Genomic DNA, 26,384 nt, shown 5'->3' with positions numbered 1-26,384 from the left:
ACTAGTTCAATTTAAATCATATTTACTGTTTAAATTATTACTGCCAGAACATTCATTGAAAATATATAGATAGAGATAACATTATTTACTTGATATTCAGCTTAAATGCTGCCATTGTGGCCATGCCAGATGTTTAAATGTCTCATCATTTACCATGCCAACAAAGAGAGTAACAACTAGAGTCAATTTACTCCTAAAAATAAACATTCCAATTAACTGAAAGGCACAAAGAGTGAGAACATTATGGAAATGTACCTGTTTTGGATGATACTGAAGAACGTGTGAGTCGTTGGGGTGCCCTTGTACTGTATTCCACTGTGCTGCACTTGCTTCTCCCCCCCGAAAAACCTTTTTAAATTTCCCTCTCTGGAGCCGTCCAGGTTGCGCTCATGCGCACTGGAGAGCTGAGCGGCGCTCCCAGGCGGCCGGTAGGCAGGAGGATCCCATGACTTTGACAGCTGCTCCCAACAGTCTCTCAAGATAAGTTCACTTCCTAATCCTGCCCTGGAAAGACACTTTGGAATTGTGTTGGTTTGTTTTGCTATTTTAGACGCAGTGCGTAAACGTCAGTGCGTGTGCACCAAACGCATCCATCAGTCGTCAAAAGTCAAGCGTGGCTAGTTTAAAATCAATCCAAAATGTTTTCACAATAAAAGTAGCTATTCATGAACATCTTGGTCGAAATTAAACATCCGGTTAATGATATCACTGAGCAAAACAAATACAAAAATAGTATGATTTAAGGTTAAAATGTCCTCCTGTCAGGTTATTCCATGAAGGCTGCCTAAGACGATGTGAGTCTCTACTTGTGCTGGCATCTGCAAGTGAGTGTGAACTTTTTTCAAGGGAAGTGCTTGAGTGTCATTTGCTTCCCGCCACTGTGGCCGCGTCCTGCTGCTCTTAGCAGTGGGAAAAAGAGCCGGGGAGGCGCGTAAATGTGGGTTAGCAGGGGGCCTGGTGGGCTGCTGCTGCTGTTGCAGGAGGAGAAGGAGGAGGAGGAGGATGGCAATGGTGACGGTTTACGTAAGCAAACTGTTCAATGTGGAAGTCTGCAATGCGTTTCGGTAACCATATATATCCCTAAAAAATCATAATTGGTCCTATTTTGAAGTTAAACAATCTGGACGTTTTACATTTTTATGATGACTATCAATTCCAAACTGAAGATGAATGTATACAATACCAAAATCGGCCATTTGAGCCATCATACACTCTTACTGTTTATTTAACTGCTTTGAAAGGTAATGAAAAAGTTAGAAACTGTGCGGTCAAGGTGTGCAATGTGTGTACGGGTGGGGTGGGGGATTCCTCAAAGTCTGCAGTGACAGGACGAGCATCCCCATGAGAGCCTACAGATGGTAAATCAGTGTGTCACAAAGGAACAATCAATGATTACATGCATGAACGTAACGGACAAAAAAAAATTAGACCTCACATCCCCAAGGTCCTAGAGCCTGTAATGTTAGGAATGTGTGGACCCTTTGGTCCCAGGCCTGCATCTGAGGTCAGCAAGAGCTGTATCAATATGGCTGTTTTTGTCTACTCATTCAAATATATTAGAAACAGCTCTCAGTATAATGCAATGCAACCTTCATAATACATTAATTAAGAACAAATATAAGAACACTACCAATGACAAACATATATTACCGACCGTGGTTTAAAAATGTCCATATTTTTCCCCCAAAATTTAAAATAAAATCGAAACCTACAGTGCCGTGATTTCCCCCCAACCCAGAAAGTAGTAAAGTAGTTTAAATCTATCAGTATGGAAAAGGTTAAAAAGTTTTGGGACTCCAGCAAACCACAATGAGAGCCATTATCAACATAGACGACATCCCCTGATTCGAACCCCACAAATGGGGAAAAAACACGGAGCAGTGGTGAACCTTCCCAGGAGGGGCCGGCCATCCAGAATTAACCCAAGAGCGCAGCTATGTCTCATCCAAGAAGTCACAAAAGACCCCACAATAACATCCAAAGAGCTGCAGGCCTTGCTTGCCTCATAATAAGGTCAGTGTTCATGACTTCACCATAAGAAAGACACTAGGCAATAATGGCCTGTATGGCAGATTTCCAAGACGAAAACCACCGGTGAACAAAAAACAGATTAAGGATCATCAAAATTTTGCCAGAAAACATCTTGATGTTTGAGAAAATATTGTGTGTTCTGACGAGACTGAGTTGAACTATTTGGAAGGTGTGTTGTAAAAGTAATGCCGCATTTCAGAAAAATAACACAATACCAACAGTAAATTATGGTGGTGGTAGTGTGATGGTCTGGTGCTGTTTTGCTGCTGCAGGACCCGGAAGACTTGCTGTGATAAATGGAACCATAAATTCTGCTGTCACCATCTGTTTGTGACCTCAAGCTGAAAGCAACTTGGCTTCTGCAGCACGACAATGACCCAAAACACACAAGTAAGTCCACCTCTCAATGGTTTAAGAAAATTAAAATAAAGACTTTGGAGTGTCCTAGTCAAAGTTCAAGTTAGTCAAAGTGAATCCTATTGATATACTGTGGCATGACCTTAAAAAGGGGCTTCATGCTGGAAAACACTACAATGTTGCTGAATTACAAAAAAATCTGCTTAGATGAGTGGGCCAACAGTCCGCAAGAGTACTGTATTTTTTCACTTGTTCACACAGGGAAATGTACATTTGGAAGTTTCTGCATTTTGTTTTCAGCTGTGTTGTCACTGACTAACATTTATATAATCTGCAAAATTTAAGTAAGCCAAACATGCATAAAATAAGAAATAACAAAGGGGGCAAACACTTTTTCACACAACTTTATGTGTGTGTGTGTTACATCTGGCGTACTCAAAGCAGAAAGAGGCGGGATATAATGCTATTCGTACGTTTGAATGTTGCCGCCCTTTAAGCAGCGGGCGTAATCCACTGCATACAGGCCCTTTAATACCTCACTGACCGTGTCCTTTATATTTGGAATGTCAGACGTTTTGATACAGCTGTTGAACTGAATCTCATTATGTGGTGTTTCTGTACTTAATGAAGTGTCCGGTGAGAGGATGTTGCACAACAGTTTGTGGTCATAGTGAGACTGTTGAATTTTTACCTTGCAGAATAGTCAGTGCAGTAATTTATATCTGCTTTCACATAATCAAGACTAGGAGAAAATCAGTTTTTGCAGTCATTTTCCCCAGGTGGATTGTAACCAGATTGTAAGTAGAAACTCAAAAAGAAGCTCAAGCATCAAGAGTCAGCAATGTATTGCAAACTGCATTTATATGCAAACAGGCTGATCAAAACTTTAAGACCATTTGGCTATTATGTCAGTTATGGCCTCCAGATGGCAAAGGAAAAAGAAGAACTACATTTAATATCTCAATTTGTATCATATTTAGTCGTCAGTTGAGGAAATTTCAAGTCTCTAAAAGTAAAGTCGCCTATGTTGGCATCACTGGTCCTGACCCAGCTGTGTGAGTGATGCATTCAGGGCCATCAGTGCATGAGAAAATGAGAACTCCCTGCAGTTCAGGCACAGGAGTGACAGCTTTCTCTTCTCATGCCTGTTCAGGAGTAATGAGGAAACAATGGGATCACAGCCAGAGGGCTGGCCTCTGTTTGTAGACGGTGTTTTTGTCTTCCACCAAGTGTTTACTCAAAACACACCAGCACCTCTGAGAATGAGGTCACCTCACCCCTCTAATCTCCTCTGTGGGCAGAGACACAGTATATCCCCCACAAGAAGTGCACATCACCCAGAGTGACCCTTTAGCCAGCAGGGGAAGCTGCTGTCAACCATGCTTAGCTGGAAGTCAGCATCAGTGTCCTGGTGAAGACTGTTGCACACCCAAAGAGCGGTGTGGGTATCAGTGAGTCAGTCAATTAGTCAGTGGTTCATCTAGTCAATCACTTTGTACATTAGTCAGTGAGTTAGTCATACTCAGCCTCACTTGCGAGGCTGTTGGTCTGTGATCTAGTTCATCAGTCAGTTGGCTGTTTAGTCAGATTCAGATTGAGTCAGATTGTCAGTCAATAGGCTTGCCAATCAATGAATCAGTTGGTCTTCCAAACGGCCAGTCAGCCAGCCATGTGGTTGGTCAGTCCTGAACAAATCTGCAGGTCAGTCAGTCAGTCGGGCGGTCAGCGAGACCGTCACTCAGCCAATTTGAAAGTCAGTTGGTCTTTTGGTCAGTCAGCCAATCAGCCATCTTCATGAGTTTAGTTATAGGGGTCAGTCTTGGGTATGGACCTTTGGTTGACCTCTACTTTAGCAAGGTCAGTCTGGTTCACCGCTGCTGAAGAAAATGTTCTCTATTTTTTTACTGCTGACTCAGTGGGAAAGAGCAACATTGCCAAAAGAGCTCAGGTTAAGTTTTTATGTTGCACAGCGGGCTACATGATGTCCGAAAGTGGTAGATCCGACCTATGCTGTTCTATACGCAGTGCTAAATATGTGTGTTTTTTTGAATTAAGTGAGACAAAAATGTTATTCAAGTTCATCAAGTCAACACTTTAGGACCAAGATGGTGGTAGGGTCCAAATTTTGTTACGGGCCTCTTCAAAATTACAATAAAGGACTATGAAAGCAGAAGCGATGGAAAGAAAGACAAGGAAAGAAAAGAGATCTTTGAGAGAAGAATGAGATAGGAAGAGCGGGAGAACAAAAACGCGAAGACAAAATGAGAGGAGAGCACGGGGGCAGTTGTGGTGTGATGTGAGTGTTATCATCAGCTCCCATTCTCAGCATGGAATCTATAATGGGAAAATCAACCTCTCTGACTCCTGTGTAATTGGATTTGCCGGGTCTCGTGCTGAATCAGAGCCCAGTGGGTAGCACCAAAGCTTGTTAAGATTGGACAAGCATTGCTGGGCCGCTCATCCGGGAGAGAGGTGGGGCAAAGGTAACCTTGACAACTTCTCTGGGACTTGATCATTCAAATAAGACCACTCACCTGAGACCAAATGTTTTTTCCAATAGTTGATCAATCCATCAATGTGGGGAAACATGATCTTTTCTCATATGTGAGAACATAGAAAGTGGACACCTGCGTTTCCCAGGAAGGGTGTGTGTTTAATGGCTGTTACTGGGTAACAGCAGTAAACACTCCTTGCAAGGTGCAACACTGTGTTTATTTTTGTGGTTGTAGTTTACAGTGGTATGGAATTGCACTGTGTTACGCTTTACTCATGTAGCTAAATTAAATCGAAATATTAGAAACATCTTTCAGAATAAAGTTATGGCTACAAATAATACTATAATAAATACAAAATCTACAAAAAAATACTTTGTAACAAGCAAAATCTGATCACAGTTTTCCAGAGTCCTCATATGAAAGCAATGGTGCTCTCCTAGACAGCTTTGTCATGGTGAGTACGGTGATCATTCAAGTATGCATCCACCTAATCAAAGATCAGTAACCAGACCTGGATGCTGGCATCAAGGAGAAGACTGTTATTGTTCTTTGGTGTTTTTAGTTCTGATGCAATGGTACTTAGGGTATTTGAGAAACTAATGGAGAATAAAGAGTGAGAAAGGTTGTGCCATTGAAATTGAGTGCTTTGGATCTTGTTTCCGGGTGGTTATGCTACACTCAGCATAGGAGTAGACACTCAGGTAAGAACTGAATAAGATCTCTTGGTCCCTCCACCTCCCACGGCATGAATGATTAAGCACCCGGTGCACTGTGCTTAGAGTGTGGGTCAGGATTGGACGGATGTGTGCACAAGCCTCCACGCAGCAACACCTGTACATCTACAGCATACAGTGCATATAGAAGCAGTTAGTCTTAAGATTGTAACTCTTTCACTGATTGTTTCCATGTAAGCAGACACAGGAGGACGCACTATTCCGTAGAAGGAAGCTGTTGCAAGTTTGGATACTGACTGGCAACACAGAAATACTTCCAAAATGCAGGTTTGATTTTTTTATTGTGTTGAAATTGCAGTTTGTTTGTGAGTAATGGGTTGGTACAGATTTCAGGTCTTTTGGAAGGTTTAACAGTACACTTTTGCTCGTCATGCAGTAGAGACTCTATGGTCAGGTAAAGATGACCTTTCCCAATAGATTGTTGGTAAATTCTTAAACCTTTCTTTGTAGCTTCCCTCTTTAGAATGCTGGATGAGGTCACTCAGTCTCAGGCAACACTGACACTCTAGACCAGGATGAGGGACCATCTCTTAATTACAATACAATAGGCTGTGCAGCACTGAGATAGCCAACACCTGAGCTGCTAATGACCAACTTACCATCAGATTGGGCCTGCTAATTATTCATTATTGCATGAATCCCAAACAAATTTATGTTTTTAATCATATAAAGATACATGTATTCGTTTTTGGTTTGCAGTGGAAAATGTAAAGCTTAATGCCCCAGAGTGATACTCTTTGTAATTCAAGCATCTAAACCAGGGGTCTCAAAGTCAATTTACCTGGGGGCCACTGGAGCTAGGGTCTGGGCAAGGCTGGGCCACATCAGGTTTTCAAAAAAAAAACACATTTATTTAACAGAAAAATATACAAACTTTCTACAATATTTCTACAATAAAAGCTCTGATAAAACATTCCACTGTTCTCAAATATCTTAATTTTTTATTTTTCTGCACAAAATAAGATGAAAAATGAATAAACAAATCAAGAATAAAGAAAATCAATCAATCGGTAATAAATAAATATAATAATAATAATAATAATAATAATAATAATAATAATAATAATAATAATAATAATAATAATAATAATAATAATAATAATAATAATAATAATAATAATAATAATAATAATAATAATAATAATAATAAAATGGCAAATAATAAAAACTTAAGAAACCACATATAGTTGGTGGGTAGACAAATTATTTTTTTTCAGATTAAAATTAACAAAGCATTATTAGAGCCCTGTAGACATGACAAAACACGACTATAGTCACATTTATACTCTTTTTATTTACAACATATTGCGCAACTGCAGGGTCTTGAGACACATGCTAACTCGCAAACTAGAGAGCTAGCGATAACGGTAGCCTTCAAGTTATTTCCTTTAAACTTAAATAGCCTAAAAACTTACCACTTCCACATGGATAGGGAGGATAACTATTAACAGTTATTTAACCTTTAACATGAACATTAATCAAACGTAATATTTTTTTCTGGGTACATGATACCATACAGCATCCATATCAAACTTGTGCAGGCCGCACTAACATTAAACTTTCATATCAAGGCGGGGGCCTCAAACTAGTGTCCTGCGGGCCACTTTTGGCCCGCGGGCCGCGTGTTTGACACCCCTGATCTAAACTATTATTATCAAGTGTGCTTTACTTTTTGTTTTGTTTTATTCAATCTGGGCACTGCGGCTTCAGAGGGTGACTAGCTTTAGATTAAATTTATTTTGCTGTAGTTAACTTCTCTTTGCACTTAAATGACAGTTACTAATTGTAAAATTTCACCTAGCAATGACTGTACAGTTAAAGGGGACCTATTATGCAAGTTTTTCGACCTTTTGTATTGAGTTGTGAACTCCTATAGAGCAGCTACACACAATAGCCTGTACAGAAAACTTTCTAGCTCTTCCAGAATCTGCACCTATTCCAGCTGTATTTTTTTGGATTTGTGCTTCCTGCCAAAACGATCTGTTTTAATTTATTCCACCCACGGCCCGCCTTTGGCCCGTCAATGCATCCCCCTCACCTGCCTGAGAAGGAGTTCTCATTGTCGCATACACTTTGTCAGAAGCACTGCTGGTGCCGTGGAGCTCAGGAGAATCGGGATGTGTGGCTGCTCCCTCCAACCTCACCTGCCTGAGGAGGAGCACTCATTGTCGGACACACTTTGTCAGAGCCGTGGTGCCCGGACGTGAGGGCACAAACTGTTGCAGACAGCGAGCACTCTGGTTCTCTCCAGCTCCATGGACACACAGCGTGTCCAACATTAATGCACCTTTCCCGGCGAGAGCACGCTGCTTCTGTATTCAGCAACAGCTTCACGTTCATGTTCACAAAAACAGTACCGTGTGAAATGCCGTTGACAGATGAAAATATGTTTCTCTTACTCCAATAACTTCTATCTTAGCTTGCCTCGTGAACAGAGAAGTGAAGCAAAGCTTGGGGGAGGGCAGAGAGTGTATTGCGCCCACAGCCACACCCATAAGGAAGCCTGCTCCTCTGTGACATCACAAAAGAACAGTTTTGCAACACCCTCTGAAACTGAGCGTTTTGAGCCATCCCAAACTTCTTTCAGGGGTCACTTCCAAATGCGCAAACCTTATTATCTGAAACTTTGCCATTGTTTAACACAATAATACAACATTCTCACTACATTTATAGGTCGGCATAATAGGTCTCCTTTAATAAAAGTTCACGATGGTGACAGTGTGAACTCGGAAAAAAGTAATTGACTTTACATTGTTTCCTTTGGGGAAAAATGTTTTGAAATGAAAACAACTTGGAAGTGACAGAGTGCATTGCGTTCGACTTTGGAGGCTCCACCACAGGCATACGAGTTTGGCAAATCACTTCAATTCCGTCTTTATCAACATTCAGTCCAAAGAAGACAGTTTTGAAAGAAGACCAAAGAAAACACACAACTATTCTTTTAAGTGCCGAATGAAAGCCCAAGACATTACCATGATTATGAGCATTGAATTCATGAATCATCTTCTTGACAGGAGCTTATCTGTCTGTTATTACTTGTAATACTGTATGGCAGACCTCTAAGTCACGCTGTCCCACCATATTGTTTGCTTGCGCCGCCCCGAGAGAAGTTTCTTCCCATGAAGAAAGAGGGTGTCATAGATACCCGACACCGGCATTGCCCCCCATCACATCAGCAGATTGATTCTGACGTCCCAAAAAGGGTTCCTTCAATGATATTGTTCACCTGTCTCATTGGCTTATAGTGGGTGGGGTGGGGCGAGTGAGGGTTATTGGTGGGGACACGGGGTGGAGGGGGCGTGAGGGGTATTGTCCAGGAGAAGGGGTGAGAGCATTTAAGAGTGCAGGGGCTGACAGGTGGAAAAAAAAACATCTGACTAGCCTCTTCTGTCCTTCCAATGGGGCCCTGTGTGAGCAGTAATGAAGTCCAAATTGCAGCACAGGATAGCTCAGAACAAGCCTCTATTGTTCTCCTTCAGGGCGCACTAAATGAGTGTCACAGCAAGCAGCGGGGCACAGACCGTTACTGCACTATTTAGTCTGCCCCGTTGTCTCAAGACGGCCCTGTTTCAGAGCTTCTCAGATCAGACAAATACTGCACCCATCACCCCCTGCCCACCCCTCCAGCCTTCGCCTTCACCCTTCCTCTGTACAGCCGCCCCCCCGCCCCAAAGTCCTCACCCCAAAATAGGCCAAATCTCCTCTATTGTGTTTCGACTGCCTAGTGTGAAATTCATTGTGACGTTAAATGTTTTCTAATGAATAATTACTGAATGGATATGCAGGGGGAATATGTGTAATGGATTGTAGACTGCATTTTAAAGACATCTTTTTTGTCTCTGCTTCGTGGTATTTACAGGACAAAAACACTCGGCCTTTCTCAGAAGAAATGAGGGCCATAGGCGAAGGATAGGGGGCATGGGAGGAGGGGGCGAAGGGCTTTGTGTCAGTTAGATCCAATGGATTATCTTTTTTAATGTTTTTACCCAGAGAATTGAGAATCAAAGGACTTGTGCTTCCAAAAGAGAGGAGAAGAAAATACAAAACCAACAAAAGCTGTGAAAACCTCGGGTCCAAGTGTTGGTGCTGAGAATGCAAAACAGACTGGTGGAATTTTTCCCACTATGCTTATTGAATGTGCTGCTGCTGTTTTTTGTTGATGTTGTTGTCCTATTGGCACAGAGTGTTGTTTTTGCTCGGTGCAACAGGACTCGGGCCAAGGTGCCCGATTGCTGCCCTGCGATCATTAGCGTCTGTATATTCACGTGCACAAGCACAGAGGTTTGCCTCAAAGCCATGCTGGACCTTATGACCTTTTTTTCTTGCTGCTTTTTTGCAGCTTTGTCATCTCCCATGAAGCCATTTATTTTTTCACAAGTTACAAATAGAGGGAAATTGGCATTGTTGGGCTTGCAGGAAATGAACCTGCCAGTGCTAATGACAAATGACCTGACAGTGAAGTAGGATTCAATATTATTAAATAGAATATTTTCAGGCCGCGCAGTAGACTAGTGGTGAGCATGTTGGCCACACCGTTAGGAGATCCGGAAGATCTGGGTTAGATTCTCCATTGGGCATCTCTGTGTGGAGTTTGCATGTTCACCTAGTGCATGCGTGGGTTTTCTCCGGGTACTCCGGTTCGAAAAAACATGCATGTTAGGTAATTGCCCACCGATTACCTATTGGCATTTCCAAATTGCCCATAGGTGTGAAAGAATGTTTGTCTTTGTGTGCCCTGTGATTGGCTGACAACCAGTCCAGGGTTTACAGCACCTCATAATACCCCTGTGACTCTATTGAGGATAAGCGGCATAGATGATTGATAGATGAATATTTTCATGTTCATGTTCTAAATATGGATGTCAGCAACAACACAAGAGTGCCACCACTTTAAGCTTTATGATGCTACTGAGCTAACTAGTTAGCCTTCAATGCATTTATTCTAAACTTAAAAAAGGGATTTTAAACAGACTGGGGAGTGAGTGAGAAGCTAAAAAATTACCACTTCCACACGGAGAATTTTTTTTTTCGCTGTGTCGAACATATACCATGACTGACTCCATGCAGTGTTAATATAATGTAATGTAAGGAAATGTCTCATCTATGTAGCAGTACTGACACTTAGTGACTACTACGAATACTACATATGACTTCTCTTTCAATATTTTTGGAGAAATAACTGTCAACCACAAAGCAGTGATCATCAGTAGCAGTGTTCAAACGTAAACTAGTGAGGGTGAGTCGACGATTGTATGCGAGAAATATTGTACACTTTATCACGCACTGAAAATCATTATTGAAGTTGAAATTAAGTTATTATGATATGTAATAGTATATATTTTGCTCTTCATTTATTATTGTCAACCAAATTTTAGGGGGTCCACATTTTCCCCTTGTGCTACAAATACTATTGTTCTACTTCTGCTTTGTTCACAGGTTGAACTGGACATGGAGGGTGCCCTCACTGCGAGGGCCCAGGTTGGTATTCAGGACTTTGTCCTTTTGGATGAAACCACAGAGGCAGCTTTCCTCAGCAACCTGAAGAAACGCTTCAGCAAGGATCTCATTTATGTAAGTGGGAAATCTTTTTTTCTTGAAATTTTTCATGTTTTACCATTGCATGTGATATGACTCCCTCTTCTAGACCTACATTGGAACTTTACTGGTGTCTGTAAATCCCTATAAAGAATTGGATATCTTCAATAAGCAACAGATGGATGTGTACATGGGGGTCAACTTCTTTGAGCTTCCACCGCACATGTGAGTAGAAGACAGTGCATGTCTTCTAAATAACGTCTTCACCTCACATTGTGGCCACCGCACGTCCACAGTTATGCTTTGGCAGACAACGCCTACCACGCCATGCTGGCTGAGTTCAGCAATCACTTCATCCTCATCTCAGGGGAGAGCGGAGCAGGGAAGACGGAGGCCTCCAAAAAGATTCTACAGTATTACGCAGTCAGCTGTCCAAGCACCGCTCTACTAAACACTGTCCGAGACAAGATGCTCATGTCTAACCCTGTCCTGGAGGTCTGATCACTCAGCTTAACAACGCTCCATTATACTCAATTGACATTCCAAAAAACAGGTCAGGCTTGCATGAATTATTTGATTGTGTCCCTCTGCAGGCTTTTGGGAATGCCAAAACACTAAAGAATGACAATTCAAGTCGCTTTGGGAAGTATATGGACATTCAATTCAATAGTGAGGTAAAATGAGGTTACATGCATTGTAAATAAATATTCTATATTTAATGTAATATTACAAAGGTTGCAAAATTCATGGTAGTATTTGCATTTGTAGTATTTCTTCTCTGCACTGCATATGTATGTACATACTACAGGGCCACACATGCGGTATGCACTATGCATTACTCCGCAACATAATTTCTCAAAAAACCTTGTTGGAATATGTCGAACTCAAAATGTTTTCCAAATTCCGGAGCTAACCTTCCGATGCAAAATGTCAACATTAGAAATTCAATTCAAGAGTCAAATTGCATGTTGAGTACAACAAATGTTGGCAGGTCTGCAGTAACACTGAAAGTACTCCATGCCTCACCGCACCCTTACGGTGCCCAACAGGGTGATGCAGTTGGCGGCCATATCCTGAACTACCTGCTGGAGAAGTCAAGGGTGGTACATCAGAATCACGGCGAAAGAAACTTCCATATATTCTATCAGCTCCTGGAGGGAGGAGATGATGACCTTCTGCACCAGCTGGGCCTGGAGAGGGACTGCCAGCGTTACAGCTACCTCACACAAGTATGTGTATTTCTTCTTGCACTTTGGACCAATTATCGTTGTAAACTCTCTGACAGGGAGAGTGTGCCATCGTGCCTTCCATCGATGACCGCAGCAACTGGAAGTCAGTTAAAAATGCTCTTCAAGTCATTGACATTGATGCAGTCAACACAAATGTAAGTTATGTACTGTAGGTGAGCTCACTGACCCCCCGGGCTCACACAGAATTTGTCGCGGCTCCAATGCAGCCGCCGGAAGCATTCCAAAAGATTGGAATCCCTCCAGCGGACATACGGGCAAACGGAAAGAATCCATTTGGGGTTAAAAGGGGACCTATTATGTTTTTTCCACTTTTTTGACCTATAAATGTAGTTATAATGTTGTGTTCTCATCTTAAACGATGCCAAAGTTTCAGATAATGAGGTTAGCGCATTTGGAAGTGAGTCCTAAAAGAAGTTTGGGATGGCTCAAAATGCTCTGTTTCAAAAGGCGTGGTAAAACTGCCCCTCTGTGACATCACAAAGAGGCAGACTTCCTTATATGGTTCCTAGTTAGGAAGCGTGTTGGGCATGCGGGTTGTGGGTGAAATAAATGAAAACATACGGTTTTGGCAGGAAGCTCAAATCAAAGGAAATACAGCTGGAATAGGTGCAGATTCTGGAAAATCTAAAAAGTTTTCTGTGGGGGTTATTGTGTGTAGCTGCTCTATAGGAGTCCACAACTCAATAAAAGGGTCAAAACTAACTTTCAGACGCCGGAGCACTCTCATATCAAACCATATCATCATCACATTCATTCATTCATTCATTTTCTACCGCTTTTTCCTCACGAGGGTTGCGGGGGGTGCTGGAGCCTATCCCAGCTGTCTTCGGGCCAGAGGCGGGGTACACCCTGGACTGGTGGCCAGCCAATCACAGGGCACATATAGACAAACAACCATTCACACTCACATTCATACCTATGGACAATTTGGAGTCGCCAATTAACCTAGCATGTTTTTGGAATGTGGGAGGAAACCGGAGTAGAGAACATGTAGTGGAGTAGTGGAGAACATGCAAACTCCACACAGAGATGGCCGAGGGTGGAATTGAACCCTGGTCTCCTAGTTGTGCGCTAACCACTAGACCGCTGTGCCGCCCTCATCATCACATCAATACAAGAAATTGATAATACTTACATACAGTGGCGATTTTGAAGGTATCGATCAACATGGTACTCAACAATATGAAGTAATTAAGCGCTATTTAATAATAATGAGCCCGGGGTCAGGCTCTAATGCCAAGTCGAATCATTTTAATATATCATATATACAAATAACTGTTCTTTGCAGGACTTATTTGGGATTGTTGCAAGTGTTCTTCACCTGGGTAATGTTAAATTTGACTCTGACAGTAAAGGTCAGGCCGCACTTAACACCAACAACGCAGAGCTACGCTGGGTCTCAAATGTAAGACATCATCACAAGATGTATTAATTTTAATAGAATGACAAAAAAAAATCTTAGTTGTTGATGTCATATGATTGCAGCTTCTTGGAGTTGATGCTCACAATCTCCGAGAAGGTTTAACATACAGGAAGATTGAAGCCAAAACAGATCAGGTGTGAACAAAGACTTCCTGATAGGACAGTATAACCTAAATGTGTCATTGAAATATTATTATGACTGTACTTTGTGTCAAGGTGCTCACCCCGTTTACAATGGATCATGCTATCTATGTGAGAGATGCCCTGGCCAAGGCCATCTATGGACATACCTTCACCTGGCTGGTCAACAGGATCAATGAGTCCATGGAGAACACTGTGAGCTAGTGTACAGTGTAATGTGTCAGCCAAATAGTACAATAATCCCCCTTTTTTTGCATTTCAGGATCCTTCAAAGAAAACAGTGATTGGCCTTTTGGACATCTATGGCTTTGAGGTTTTTAATGTTAACAGGTATGTTACTTTTCCATATAGCATAACACAGTGTTTTTCAACCTTTTTTGAACCAAGGCACGTTTTTACATTGGAAAAATCTTGTGGCACACCACTAACCAAAAATGTTACAAAATGTCACCACGACCTCACACGTGCATCAATAAGTCTATCGGAGGAACAAGGTAGGTGTTGCCACACGGACCAATATTACATTGCTCTGCCAGTCTTTACATCACAGACACTCCACAGTAGCCACGTTTTTACATGATGACTTTTTCTCTTTCCGAATGACCTTTCGGGAAACAATGGTATCCATAGAAAGGAATATTCCAACCTCTTGTCTACATGCGCCGTGAAAATCAACCAGAATAGTCAATAGGGCATGCCCAGTAAAACGTAGACATCAACATCACGTGATACCGGCTTCCCCAACTTTTTCTTTCACTTGTTGGAATAACGCCGTATTGCCAGTTTTTCATCTGTCCAGTCTTGAAATTTAGTTTGAATCAAAAACAAACTTTGCTTAGTGCACTCACTGCATTTGTGAATTAAGTATAGAAGGGTTTAGATTCTGTTTCACAGATGGCGCTAATGCACACGAAAGCTGCTTGCCAACCGCCAATAAACAACAGAAGAAGAAAAACACCACGAAGAAGGCAGCACCCTGACAACTTTCCGTTTGAGCGGGCACAAGATACCTCAATCGAATTGGTTAAAGGAATATTCCATCCCTGTTCAATTCTTGCCGTTTGAGCAAATAAACCAAATGCAATTGGAATATTTGGGTCCATGTATACTATTGACATAATGGCTATTGACATAATATTTGCAAATGATGATTAATAAATGTTAATTTTTCCAAGTGATATTGGATAATTTACTGGTTTCTCAAGTTACACTAGTGTGCTGCGGCACAGTGGTTGAAAATCACTGGCATAACGGAAACAAATGCAACCAGTTCAGATTCTAAGATTTCAATTTGGGCTACCTGCATTTGACCACATGATGGTGCTACTGTTTCCCATTCAAATCATGCAACACAATTGTACACCTTTTTACCTTTTTACAAGTGTATAGTACACCTTACACATAGTGGAGAGATGTTTGACCACACTCGCTTGTGACTATTCCCCTTTCAGTTTTGAGCAGTTCTGCATAAACTACTGCAATGAGAAGCTGCAGCAACTTTTCATCCAACTCACACTCAAGGCAGAGCAGGAGGAATACGAAGCAGAGGGTATTGAGGTAATTCAAGCCAAGATTTCAACGTGCGTTCACATTGATGTGGTGTTGAATGGACTTTCATTCACAGTCTGTTTCATCAGTGGGAGCCGGTGCAGTTCTTCAATAACAAGATCATCTGTGACCTTGTCGAAGAGAAACACAGAGGAATTATTTCCACGCTGGTATGTTCTTGCTGGGATTAACATAAAAAAAATGAATTTGGGATTTGTTGGAAAAATGTGATATTGTGTGCTAATAACGATTCTGACAATGCAGGATGAGGAGTGTCTCAGGCCAGGAAACGCAACAGACCTCACCTTCCTGGAAAGACTGGAAGAGAAGATGGGCAATCACCCTCACTTTGTCTCGTGAGTTGACAAAGAGTTAACATTGATTTCATGCTTTCCGAGCAACGAGCCATGATTGTCCTCCAGTTGCGAGTGAGCTGAGGAGAAACTCTTCATCCTCCTTCTTATCCTCTTTGAGTGCAGACACAAGCTGGCTGACAAAAAGACACGCAGGACGCTGGAGAGAGGGGATTTTCGTCTCTTGCATTATGCTGGAGAGGTCACCTACTGTGTTGTAGGTAAATGAAAGCGCAGCTTATCATTTAACTGTCCTTCAATATTCCACACATGTGCAAACTGATTTCACATTGCTTTTATGTTTGATCAATTACAGGTTTTCTGGACAAAAATAATGACCTCTTATATAGAAATATCAAAGATGTAAGTATGGAACTTAATTTAAAAAATACATTTTTAATGGTGGAATCTTCAAAGTCAAACAATATTCATTCCATAATGCTGGTTAATAAAAAATAAAAAAATTAAAATTAAAATTAAAATTAAAATTGGCGGCACGGTGGTCGAGTGGTTAGCGCGCAGACCTCACAGCTAGGAGGCCAGGGTTCAATTCCACCCTCGGCCATCTCTGTGTGGGTTGGCATGTTACTCCGGTTTCCTCCCACATTCCAAAAATATGCTAGGTTAATTGGCGACTCCAAATTGTCCATAGGTATGAATGTGAGTGTGAATGGTTGTTTGTCTATATGTGCCCTGTGATTGGCTGGCGACCAGTCCAGGGTGTACCCCGCCTCTCGCCCAAAGACTCGCTCCAGCACCCCCTGCGACCCTTGTGAGGGAAAAGCGGTAGAAAATGAATTAAAATTAAAATTAAAATTAAAATTAAAATTAAAATTAAAATTAAAATTAAAATTAAAATTAAAATTAAAATTAAAATTAAAATTAAAATTAAAATTAAAATTAAAATTAAAATTAAAATTAAAATTAAAATTAAAATTAAAATTAAAATTAAAATTAAAATTAAAATTAAAATTAAAATTAAAATTAAAATTAAAATTAATAATAATAATAATAGCGTTGTCTATGATTATCATTACATTTTCTGACTTTTAGGTTAGCATGAGATTTGTTGAGGCATATTCTTCCAGAAACCCTTTTGAGTAATTTCAAGTGTTACCACTGCAATCGGCTTGTGTGCCCCACCTCTTGCCCGAGGTCAGCTGGGGTAGGCTCCAGCACACACACCCTAATGAGGATAAGCAGCAGGCTAGAGTCTACTCTAATTGTAATAATCCTCATGACTTAGTTTGGATAAGTTACAATATTATATTTTCATGGTGTTCAACCTTCTCACAGCTGATATGTCAGTCTAAAAACGCCATCGTCAGACAGTGCTTCACCTCCATGGACCAAGAAAGCAGACGTAGACCGGCAACGGTAAGTTCTCCATCACTGACAAAGACAGTGTTAAGTCATTGAGATAAAATGAAGTAACTACTGCCAATGACGGCTCATCTTCAAGCCATGTGCATGTGACAGATGAACAGTAGAACTGGGATTCATGAGGTTCATGCTGTGTGTGTAGGTGGCCACCCAGTTTAAGAGCAGCCTGCTGAAGCTGACAGAGATCCTCATGGCTAAAGAGGCCTGGTACATACGTTGTCTTAAATCCAATGAGTCAAGAATGCCAGGTAATTAAAAAAAAAATCATAGCCATTCTAAAAGGTGTGGCCTTTGCTTTGTTTTCATTCAATCTACTCAATTTGGCTCCTTCTGCAACACAGGACAGTTTGATGAAGGCCTGATCAGACACCAGGTCAAGTATTTGGGCTTGATGGAGCACCTGAGAGTCAGACGCGCTGGTTTCGCTTACAGGCGAAAGTATGAAATCTTTTTACAGAGGTATGAAGCACCACACAGCTTGGATGTCATGTTTGACTTCCTTTTGTATGCTAAAGGTTCCGTTTGTTGTATTGAGCAGATACAAAGCTCTGTGTCCGGCTACCTGGCCACACTGGAATGGACCGCCTGCTGATGGTGTGTTCGTGCTGGTTCAGCATCTCGGCTATTTTCCTAATGAGTACAAAATGGGAAGGTGGGCAATGGTCCTTATGCAGTGTCACTACATTTATTTATGTCACTCATTTGTGAAAGCATGTGGAGATAATACACGTTTTTGGACTGTGGGAGGAACACTCAAGAGTAAACCAACACAAGCAGAGCAAGAAAATGGAAACTCAGAGCTGAGATTGGAGCCTAGAACCATGTTGCTATAAGAGACAGACTGGTTCTGGCTCTTACCTATTTGCTTCATGGTGCTTTTCGGGGTTCTTTATTGAGTCCAGAAATCCAGCAGACTAGAAGAGAGAATCATTTTCACTCCATCCTTTTCCCCCCCTTAGAACCAAAATATTCATCCGCCATCCAAGGACCCTTTATGCCACAGAGGATGCTTTTGAAAAGTGTAAACATCAACTAGGTAAGAGAAAAGCTGCTATGATTCACATCCAAACCACTTGGGACACTGAGTGTATGTTTCTTGACATTTCAGCATCAAGACTCCAGGCTAAATACAAAGGTTACAGGGCAAAGGGGGAGTTCAAAAAACAGAAGGAGGCTGGTAAAATAAAAAATAAAAAAAAACATTATTTACATTTTACTTCATAATGGCTATTTTTCTTATGCCAGCCACAAAGATTGAGACTTGCTGGAGAGGAGTGCAGGCAAGGAAGGAGAGGGACAAGAGAGCCTGGGCTGTCAAAGTCATCAAACAGTAAGAAGACAAATTGAGAATAAAAATCTAATCTAAGGTAATGTGTTTTAACATTTCATTTCAGATTTATCAAAGGTTACATGACCAGAGGGCAAGCAAAGGTCACGGATAACTCGGAGTATTTGGCCTTTGTGAGGCAGAACTACTTGAACAAGCTAAAGAACAACCTGCCAAAGACAGTTTTGGATAAAACCACTTGGCTAGATCCACCACATGTGCTGACCGAGGTAGAAACAACATCCATGCACAAATATCAATACATTTTATTTATCAACTTCTGCATGTTATTCCCTCGCTCCAGACATCAGAAACACTGCGTAAACTGCATTACAGACTCATGGTGCGGAAGTATGTAAGAGGAATCACACCCCAGAAAAAAGCACAGGTAGTACAGAACTCTAACAAGTTAAATACAAATTAATTTTTTTTACTTAATGTTTTGTTTTCATTCTTCTAGTTTCAAATGAAGCTCATCGCCAGCGCTATGTTCAAGGGGAAAAAAGACAGCTACCCACAAAGTGTCGCCTTCCCTTTTGCAGACACCAGAATCAGTGAGTCAGAAGCGCTAACAGTTCTCAACAAGTGGCCTCTACACAAATAGATGCAGTTTAAATGTGCTTTTAGCAATCCCTACCTACTGTACAAGAAACAGTCTGTATTGTGTGTCTGGGGCTTTAATGCTAATGAGCTGTGTTTGCCCGTGCTTCAACATAACATTAAGTGTGGCAGGAGGAAACAAACTGATCAACTTTACAGCTCCCATGTCTGTAGCTGACTGATGATGTGTTGGCAGAGATCCATGTTTTATTTTAAGATGTGTAGCGAAGCCTGTTTTTTTTTTTTGTTTTTTTTTTTTTACAAAGCTGTCAATGAAGCCTCCAACTGTGCTGCATTATTGAATAGAACAAGCAATAAATTAGGAGTTACAAATTCATTCATTTTCTTATCCGGGGATGCTGGAGCCTATCCCAGCTGTCTTCGGGCAAGAGACGGGGTACACCCTGGACTGGTGGCCAGCCAATCCCAGGGCACATATAGACAAACAACCATTCACACTCACATTCATACCTATGGACAATTTGGAGTCACCAATTAACCTAGCATGTTTTTGGAATGTGGGAGGAAACCGGAGTACCCGTAGAGGAGAACATGCAAAATCCACACAGAGATGCCCGAGCAGGGACTCGAACTCCGGTCACCTAGTTGTGTGGCCTGCGCGATAACCACTCGTCCACCGTGCAGCCTAAACAAAAATTAGTGGCAGTAAAAATAAAGGCCTCTTCTCAAATTGGCTTCTCCGTGAAATAAACGAAATTGAGTCAGTAACTAATTCAGGAACTACATTACGATTTAATGCAACACATTTTTGTATCTCCTTAGGTGATGAAAGCATAAATCCCAGGGTCCTGCAGATGATTGGCAATGAGAACATCAAGGTAGATAAAGACCCCTGTTAATCTCTGTAATCTGTATCACATCAAATCTGCTTTGCTGGATTGCATGGTCTGCTTCTGCAGTATGGCGTCCCGGTGGTCAAATACGACAGGAATGGTTTCAAACCCAGGCCCCGACAGCTCATCCTCACCAAGACTGCTGCCTATGTGATTGAGGAGGCGAGGATCAAACAGAGGGTGTTGTATACGAATCTTAAAGGTGAGGATGTAACTCCATTTGCTATTCTTCTATGTGATACACACACTACAGATGTTTTCCTGTTGAACTCGGTGTCTTCCCATTTCAGGGATTTCAGTCAGTAACCTGACAGACAGCATCATTGTGTTGCATATAACATGTGAGGACCCCAAACAAAAGGTACACAGATATTCTCTCTTTATATAATACGCTATCAGAAAATATTATGTACACACACAAACGACTTAAGGCCTACACCCATGGGCCCTGGCTGAAGAGGCAACATGGGACCCCCACTCCAATGGGCTCATCACTCATGAGAGGGGGAGGGGCCAAAGGGGTTGGGTGCAAAGTGAGTTGGGTGGAAGACAAAGGCAGGGAACCTTGGTGGTACATTCAAGTTCACATTTGGTACACGGAATGTCACCTCTCGAGTGGGGAAGGAGCCAGAACTGGTATGGTGGCAAAGTTACAGCTACATGTAGTCAGACCTGCCTCCACACACGGCAACAGCTCTGGAACCAGTCCTCTTGAGAGGAGACTCAGGCTCTGAATTTACCGGTCCATGACTGAAAGCACAAGAATGAAATGTGTTTTCACCCTTGATGATGCTGTATATTTTATGTTAGCACATCACATGATTTTTTCTTTGTCTATTATTCTGTGGTTGTTTCAGAGGGATCTTGTACTGCAGTGCAACCAGCTGTTTGAGTTGGTGACTAAACTCAGCATCATTGCAAACAAACAGAGTGCAGTCAGGGTGGTTCAGGGCAGGTGCGTGAAAAATCTAAGATAAGATTCCTAATGATACATATAAGATCATTGTGTTGTTTGTGTTTGCAGCATCCGGATAGAAATCCAGGGTGATAAAGAGAACACTGTTGACTTTAGCACAGGCCAGGAGCCGATGGTGTTCAAGGCCAAGAACGGACACCTCATGGTGGTACGCACACTGTTGTCATGACAACCTGATGCACTATGACCCCCATATCTTATATGTTTTTATGTTCTAAAAAGCATAAGTACTTGAATCAGACAACTTTTGTGCAGGTTGCCACTCGGGCCAGGCCAAGGTAACATGAGGGGTTGAGGAGACACTCAAGAAGCGCCTAAATATTTCATCATGAGACCCCAAAGTGGAGGATTAGCATGGCAACAGGATACATGAGACTGAAGCACTTTAGAATGAGCCTGTTTGACAAATTTTGGACATTTCAAATAGAGGTTTGATGTCATTCTAAGGTCAAATAATTTACATCCCTTTCTATATACACCCACTAGCCGCAATGTTGGTATACATTCCAATCACTATAGAATCTAATGAAATCCAATATAAAAGCTGTACCACAAATTTAGCTTTTACCAAGATATGCTCATTTTTGATAAACACTGACAAAGGGTTATTCATTTAAAAGCCTATTTTTTATTCTAATTTGAAGTGATGTAGAATTACACTTCATCATACTGAGAGTTGCTGCTATTATTTTGCCTGAATGTAGCTACAAAAGGAAGTCAAATATTAGGAACACCTGTATTTCTGCCACTACAGTGTTAGTCAAAACTGACATTTGTCTTTGTAAAGGCATCATTTTTATACTGTTAAGTGTGTTGTGGCCAGTGACCATGGGGCCCAAATGCAGTATAATGAACATGTTATAAAAAAGGAACAAATATATGTATATAAATTTATTTGATATAGATCATATATAAATATAAAACATACATATATGCTGACTTATGTACAATAGAGCTAGTAATATAGTGATTGTAACTGTGTGCAAACCAAACATTCTGATAATGCAGCAATGGACAACTCTAATTTCTCTCCCTGTTCAAAAAGCTTGTCAACAGGACTCATTTGCTTCCAGGGAGATCTCTGGTTACACTCATTCACCCCAACCTCAGTATCTATCCATCGGGTATGTTTAACACCTCAGGTGACAAGTCATGCTGCCTCCGTTGAAAATAATTATTTTCTTGCAAAAAAATAAACTCAATAAATGTTTAACCTAAATATGATGGAAACACTATATGGAACTATCACATCCATCTTAGATGGACTGTAACATAATTGTATTAAATAAAAGGTTTTATCAGGCTTCATAATGGTCCAGGTAACCTAAAAATAAAACACTGCCACCTTGTGGCCTTGTGGCTTTTAACACTTGGCTCATCCACTGAGTGATCACAGTGGATACCACTAAGCCAAATAAAGAGGAGGAAAGATTATGTGCAGCTCAACGTATCATTCTTGCTCTCTTGGATGTAGTGTTAGGACCACTTGTGACAAATATACAAACGAGACATATAGTTAGGCTGAAATTAGACTGAACAATCATCTATGATTATGATGCTTCTGCACGCTAGCAGAGAACAGTGAGATAAGTGAGCAACAAACACTGGTGTACTGGACCACAACACAAAAGATAAAGTGGACTACTTCAATCCACATTAAAACAGCCTCCTGGTGAAGGACATAAGAGGCGCTGTGGTGGCTGGTGTAAGGCACAGTTGTGGTGTAAAACCACGGCTAAGACAAGCAGAAGGTCACTGATGGTGGTGTGTACGTGGTTGTCTGGTGGTAATGATATGGATCCTAGGTACAATTAGTTCTTGCTCCTCATCCTCGTCCAGGTGATGGGATCGTCCTGCAGCGCCCCCTGTTGCCTCTAGTAGAGCATTGTCCGGCCCTCTCCCATCATGGGACTCGTACAGGAGGATGTTGAGGGTCTCCTCATAGATGCGAGCCTCAGGGAACTCCACCTAGTGTACACGTGCAGAGGTCCACCACAATTAAAGAGACCTGATCCTGCTCATTTCAGGGGCTTTTTAAATCATATCAAATCCCAGTGGGGCACTATAGTATGTTTATTTGAATAAATACTCCATAAATAAGGTTGTGTACAGAGTAAATCAACATTCTTCTCCTCTTGGCCAACATGCACAGATTCTACAGCCTCCCCCTTGACCATGCCTACTCTGTTCTGATTTAGTTAGGTCAGGTAGCATAAAAACGAAATCAGGGATAAGTTAACTCAGGAGTACAATTTAAACATATAGCAATAATAAGAATGCAGACAAGCGACACAGAAAAATGATAAGACAAGCTTACCTTTGTCTGCTTCTTTTCGGTGGCATAAACAATGGAAGTGCAACACACTTCAGCAATCTTCCGCCCTTGTCCATAAAAGGACCAGCAGCAGATCTCATCCCCAATCACGTCTTTGATGAAGAGGACACGACCATTGAAACGCAACGACAGCTTGTCGAACAGCTCAATATTTTTCAGCATGTTGTCATCTGAATTGCTTGGGGGAAAAAATACAATTTTATACCATTTCTTGGGTTTTAGCTCTTTAGACATTGGAGGCATCCTCACCTGGTGTACGAATACTTGTTATTGCTTCTGTTATACAGCAGTTTAACTGTAGGCTATGAACACACAATAACCAGTTTAGAGAAAAAAAAACACTTAATTGCACATTCAGTAATGCAACATACCTTATTTGCAGTTGCAATAAGCTTCTGCTCCTCCTTAGATGATGTCATTAGAGGCACTTTACATAGAGGTTCATAGGTTTCTTTGTCCTGCAGGGGATTTTTTTTAATAGGAGTAAAATAAAAAAATACAATACAAGCACAATTGTGTTTAAGATCAAATAACTCATGGCAGTACCTGCAAAGCAGCTGTGCATTCATCAGCAAGGCCTTGGACGAGGTAATACTTGGCTTCTGCAAGCAGCTCCTCAGTTTGCCGTCGGCTATCTGGCAACAGCACTGCACCATCTCTCAGGTAGTTCAGGATTGTTCCAAAATGTTTACCACAGCGATCAATCAAAATCCAACCTGGGGGGGGAGCAAAAGCGTTGTCATCAACTGTAATGTCAAGGCCACTATTATCAGTTTCTACCCAGCTATGAAGTAGTATAAAAGCCAATACATTTTCTCCTAGAAACAAGACATTTAAATTATATCAAAACTACAGATTTACAAAATACTCAAATCTAATTCTTGAAAAAAAAAAAAAAACTTCCTTCTGTATTATGCAATTGTATGAAATAACTACCCCAATATAAGATGGACAAATATTTTTCAGGACAAAATCATTTGAAAAAAATAGTAATTATGTTTTCAATATCAGTGAAATAAGTAGCATATTGTATTTCTGAGCTGCACGACAGTTGCTGATAAATAAGCTTTATTATCATATTTATCTTAAAAATGGCACCACAAGTCAGAGGTCTAGATCCCTGAGTATAAGATGACCCTTTCTGACTTTTTTGCTCGAGAAAGACCGACATACATTCAGTTGTAGGTACATTAGATATTTAATGAGTGGCTCACCTTCACTGTCAGTGAGGACCTCCATCCTGCCACTGAACATGGCCTTGAGCATGGTGTCCTGCTTGGTCAGGGTCTGCATTGTAGTGTAGTACAGAGCGCCACCCACATTTAGCTTCACATATTTTGAGCTCCGGCTGGAGCTTTTAGAGGATGTGGTCCGGGTTGTGGCTGCCGGCACTGCCGAGCTCACGGCACTCTCTCCTGACATCTCTTCCTGGAACACAAGACAGAACAATCCATCAGAGCAACTTGGATGGTTTGCACTAATGAGAACAAAGGGCAGGACATTCCTTATTTCAGTGTTCCCTCATTTATTGCGGGGGATAGATTTGCAAAATAGGCCACAATTAGTGAAATCCATGAGGAACCAACTTTACTTTTTTATTTATTTATTATACACGTTTAAGGCTGCAAAAGCCCTCACCATAGACATTATATACTATCTCAGACAGACATTAACATTCTCTTACATTTCTCTTTTGTTGTTCAAACCTTGAATTTTAAAGACCAACCTATGATGTTGGACACAAGAAACTATTAAGTGACTCATGCCTATTTCACTCTTCTGTTCCGTTGTACTGTAGCATTTTTATATATCGTTGTTAAAACATATTGCTGCAGTCCTCCTCGAACCGACAATTAACATATCGCATAATGCAATTCTATAGCTGTGTACCTTCTATATTACTTGCGCATGTCCAGAAGTTCAAGCTTTCGTGCAATGATTAGCATCCGCCTCTGAATTTTGGGCACAGAATGTTTTCCTCAACATTGTGGGTTTTGTCGGGGAGACTCTTGCAAACTAGAGTTGAGCTTTACAGACCTGAGTATATATATCACAATATTTTGGGGGGGTGTATGACGATATAAAACAAATACAAATTCAGCTGAGTCTCGTATAAAAAGCGAGAAACCTTAAGCCATAAAATGAAATACACTTAAATCGTAAAGCTCGTTTATTTACTGGTAACAAAATTGTGTTTCAGACAACTTTTGCCAGCGTTTATCGCCATTTCAACCTGCTTAGGTCAGGAGGGGATTATTCAGTGCTTTGAATGATTTATAGTGATTTGATGATTCATTAACATATGCTGATAATGAAATAGCGAGTCTGTGAAAGGTGAACAGCCATAGAGCGAGAGAACACTCTTTCTTTAACTTACCTGTTTAGGGCACTCACTCCCATTTCCATTTCCAAGTATAGATGTCATTCTAAATGACTAAATTCTATTACAGTATAAATTCAGTAGAATTTCAATACCAACAGCACGAAATTACTGTATTAGCAAAAAACAGGTGAAATGAGGTGAAACTAGTGAAAATAGTACTACCAATGTACTATTGATGCAAATATTGTCATACACATTGTCTTCTCATCCCTCAGAATCACTCAACAGATTTGTTTTCCTTATCTGCTCCCTACTCCTCTTGTAGGGAAATAAGGCGAAAATAATGTTCGGAATTACATTTTCATTCTGCATTGAATTGATAATCTTGTCCGTGTGATTATACAATCGAGAAATCTATTAATTTGATTTAAGACGGACCAGGATAGCGCGCTAGCTTGTAGCTCTTAAGTGATTATCTGCTCATACAACAGCGCAATTACATAATTACGATCAGAATGACAATTGCTTTACCCACACGAACTTAATAATGAGTTTATGATGAGGTTTGAATAGAAAACAAGATCATAATTACCATAGAACCACAGCACACCTCGTAACTGTAGCTTGCTAACTTAAGTCAGCTAAAACCCGCTTCCTTCCGGTCCATGGTTACGCAGTTTTGACAATGACGTCACTATTTTCCTCACTCATTAAAGAGAC

General features: G+C 41.0%; 3 protein-coding genes across 6 annotated transcripts in view; 1 reads left to right on the top strand and 2 right to left on the bottom strand.

The window, feature by feature from the left end:
* The window catches only part of foxn4 (forkhead box N4), an 8,906-nt gene extending 8,061 nt beyond the window's left edge, over positions 1–845 (bottom strand). Inside the window, exon 1 of the mRNA XM_058072094.1 lies at positions 256–845. The gene's annotated coding sequence lies outside the window, so the exon portion shown is untranslated. The remainder of the gene's footprint in view (positions 1–255) is intronic.
* Positions 405–23,028, top strand: myo1ha (myosin IHa). Of its 4 annotated transcripts, XM_058072092.1 has the most exons (33): positions 405–824; positions 2,304–2,421; positions 11,054–11,188; positions 11,262–11,377; positions 11,449–11,647; positions 11,746–11,826; positions 12,202–12,381; positions 12,438–12,536; positions 13,691–13,807; positions 13,888–13,959; positions 14,041–14,160; positions 14,228–14,295; positions 15,417–15,522; positions 15,603–15,683; positions 15,778–15,869; positions 15,993–16,087; positions 16,183–16,229; positions 17,163–17,243; positions 17,392–17,497; positions 17,591–17,708; positions 17,788–17,901; positions 18,209–18,285; positions 18,358–18,426; positions 18,495–18,579; positions 18,644–18,806; positions 18,881–18,964; positions 19,037–19,130; positions 19,960–20,015; positions 20,097–20,232; positions 20,321–20,391; positions 20,888–20,985; positions 21,055–21,154; positions 21,262–23,028. In XM_058072092.1, the coding sequence occupies exons 2-33, from the start codon at positions 2,404–2,406 to the stop codon at positions 21,286–21,288; spliced, it is 3,105 nt and encodes a 1,034-aa protein (XP_057928075.1). In that variant the 5' UTR covers positions 405–824; positions 2,304–2,403; the 3' UTR covers positions 21,289–23,028. The 4 variants fall into 4 exon arrangements, 2 of the variants coding, with proteins under 2 accessions (XP_057928075.1, XP_057928076.1); XR_009129718.1 differs by lacking the exon at positions 20,888–20,985; XM_058072093.1 differs by lacking the exon at positions 20,888–20,985 and having other exon boundaries at positions 21,055–23,028.
* Positions 21,790–26,384, bottom strand: LOC131128818 (BTB/POZ domain-containing adapter for CUL3-mediated RhoA degradation protein 3-like). Its single transcript, XM_058072095.1, has 7 exons — positions 26,257–26,384; positions 24,556–24,769; positions 23,888–24,057; positions 23,713–23,799; positions 23,591–23,643; positions 23,324–23,519; positions 21,790–22,974 (listed from the first exon to the last, which is right to left on the bottom strand). Exons 1-7 carry the CDS (start codon positions 26,257–26,259, stop codon positions 22,759–22,761), a joined length of 939 nt encoding a protein of 312 aa, XP_057928078.1. The 5' UTR covers positions 26,260–26,384; the 3' UTR covers positions 21,790–22,758.

This window comes from Doryrhamphus excisus, chromosome 4 (genome assembly GCF_030265055.1).
Source record: "Doryrhamphus excisus isolate RoL2022-K1 chromosome 4, RoL_Dexc_1.0, whole genome shotgun sequence".
NCBI lineage: Eukaryota > Metazoa > Chordata > Actinopteri > Syngnathiformes > Syngnathidae > Doryrhamphus > Doryrhamphus excisus.
The sequence above is the reverse complement of the archived record's forward strand: the minus strand, read 5'-3'. Positions and strand labels throughout refer to the sequence as shown.

What these genes read in the sequence shown, in the direction of transcription:
- LOC131128818 (XM_058072095.1), bottom strand. An exon ending in GGTCCTCACTGACAGTGAAG is followed by an intron (nt 24,058 to 24,555) that starts GTGAGCCACTCA and finishes CTCCCCCCCCAG; the next exon opens with GTTGGATTTTGATTGATCGC. An exon ending in AATGCACAGCTGCTTTGCAG is followed by an intron (nt 23,800 to 23,887) that starts GTACTGCCATGA and finishes AATCCCCTGCAG; the next exon opens with GACAAAGAAACCTATGAACC.
- myo1ha (XM_058072092.1), top strand. An exon ending in TCAGCAAGGATCTCATTTAT is followed by an intron (nt 11,189 to 11,261) that starts GTAAGTGGGAAA and finishes TCCCTCTTCTAG; the next exon opens with ACCTACATTGGAACTTTACT. An exon ending in TTGAAGCCAAAACAGATCAG is followed by an intron (nt 13,960 to 14,040) that starts GTGTGAACAAAG and finishes CTTTGTGTCAAG; the next exon opens with GTGCTCACCCCGTTTACAAT.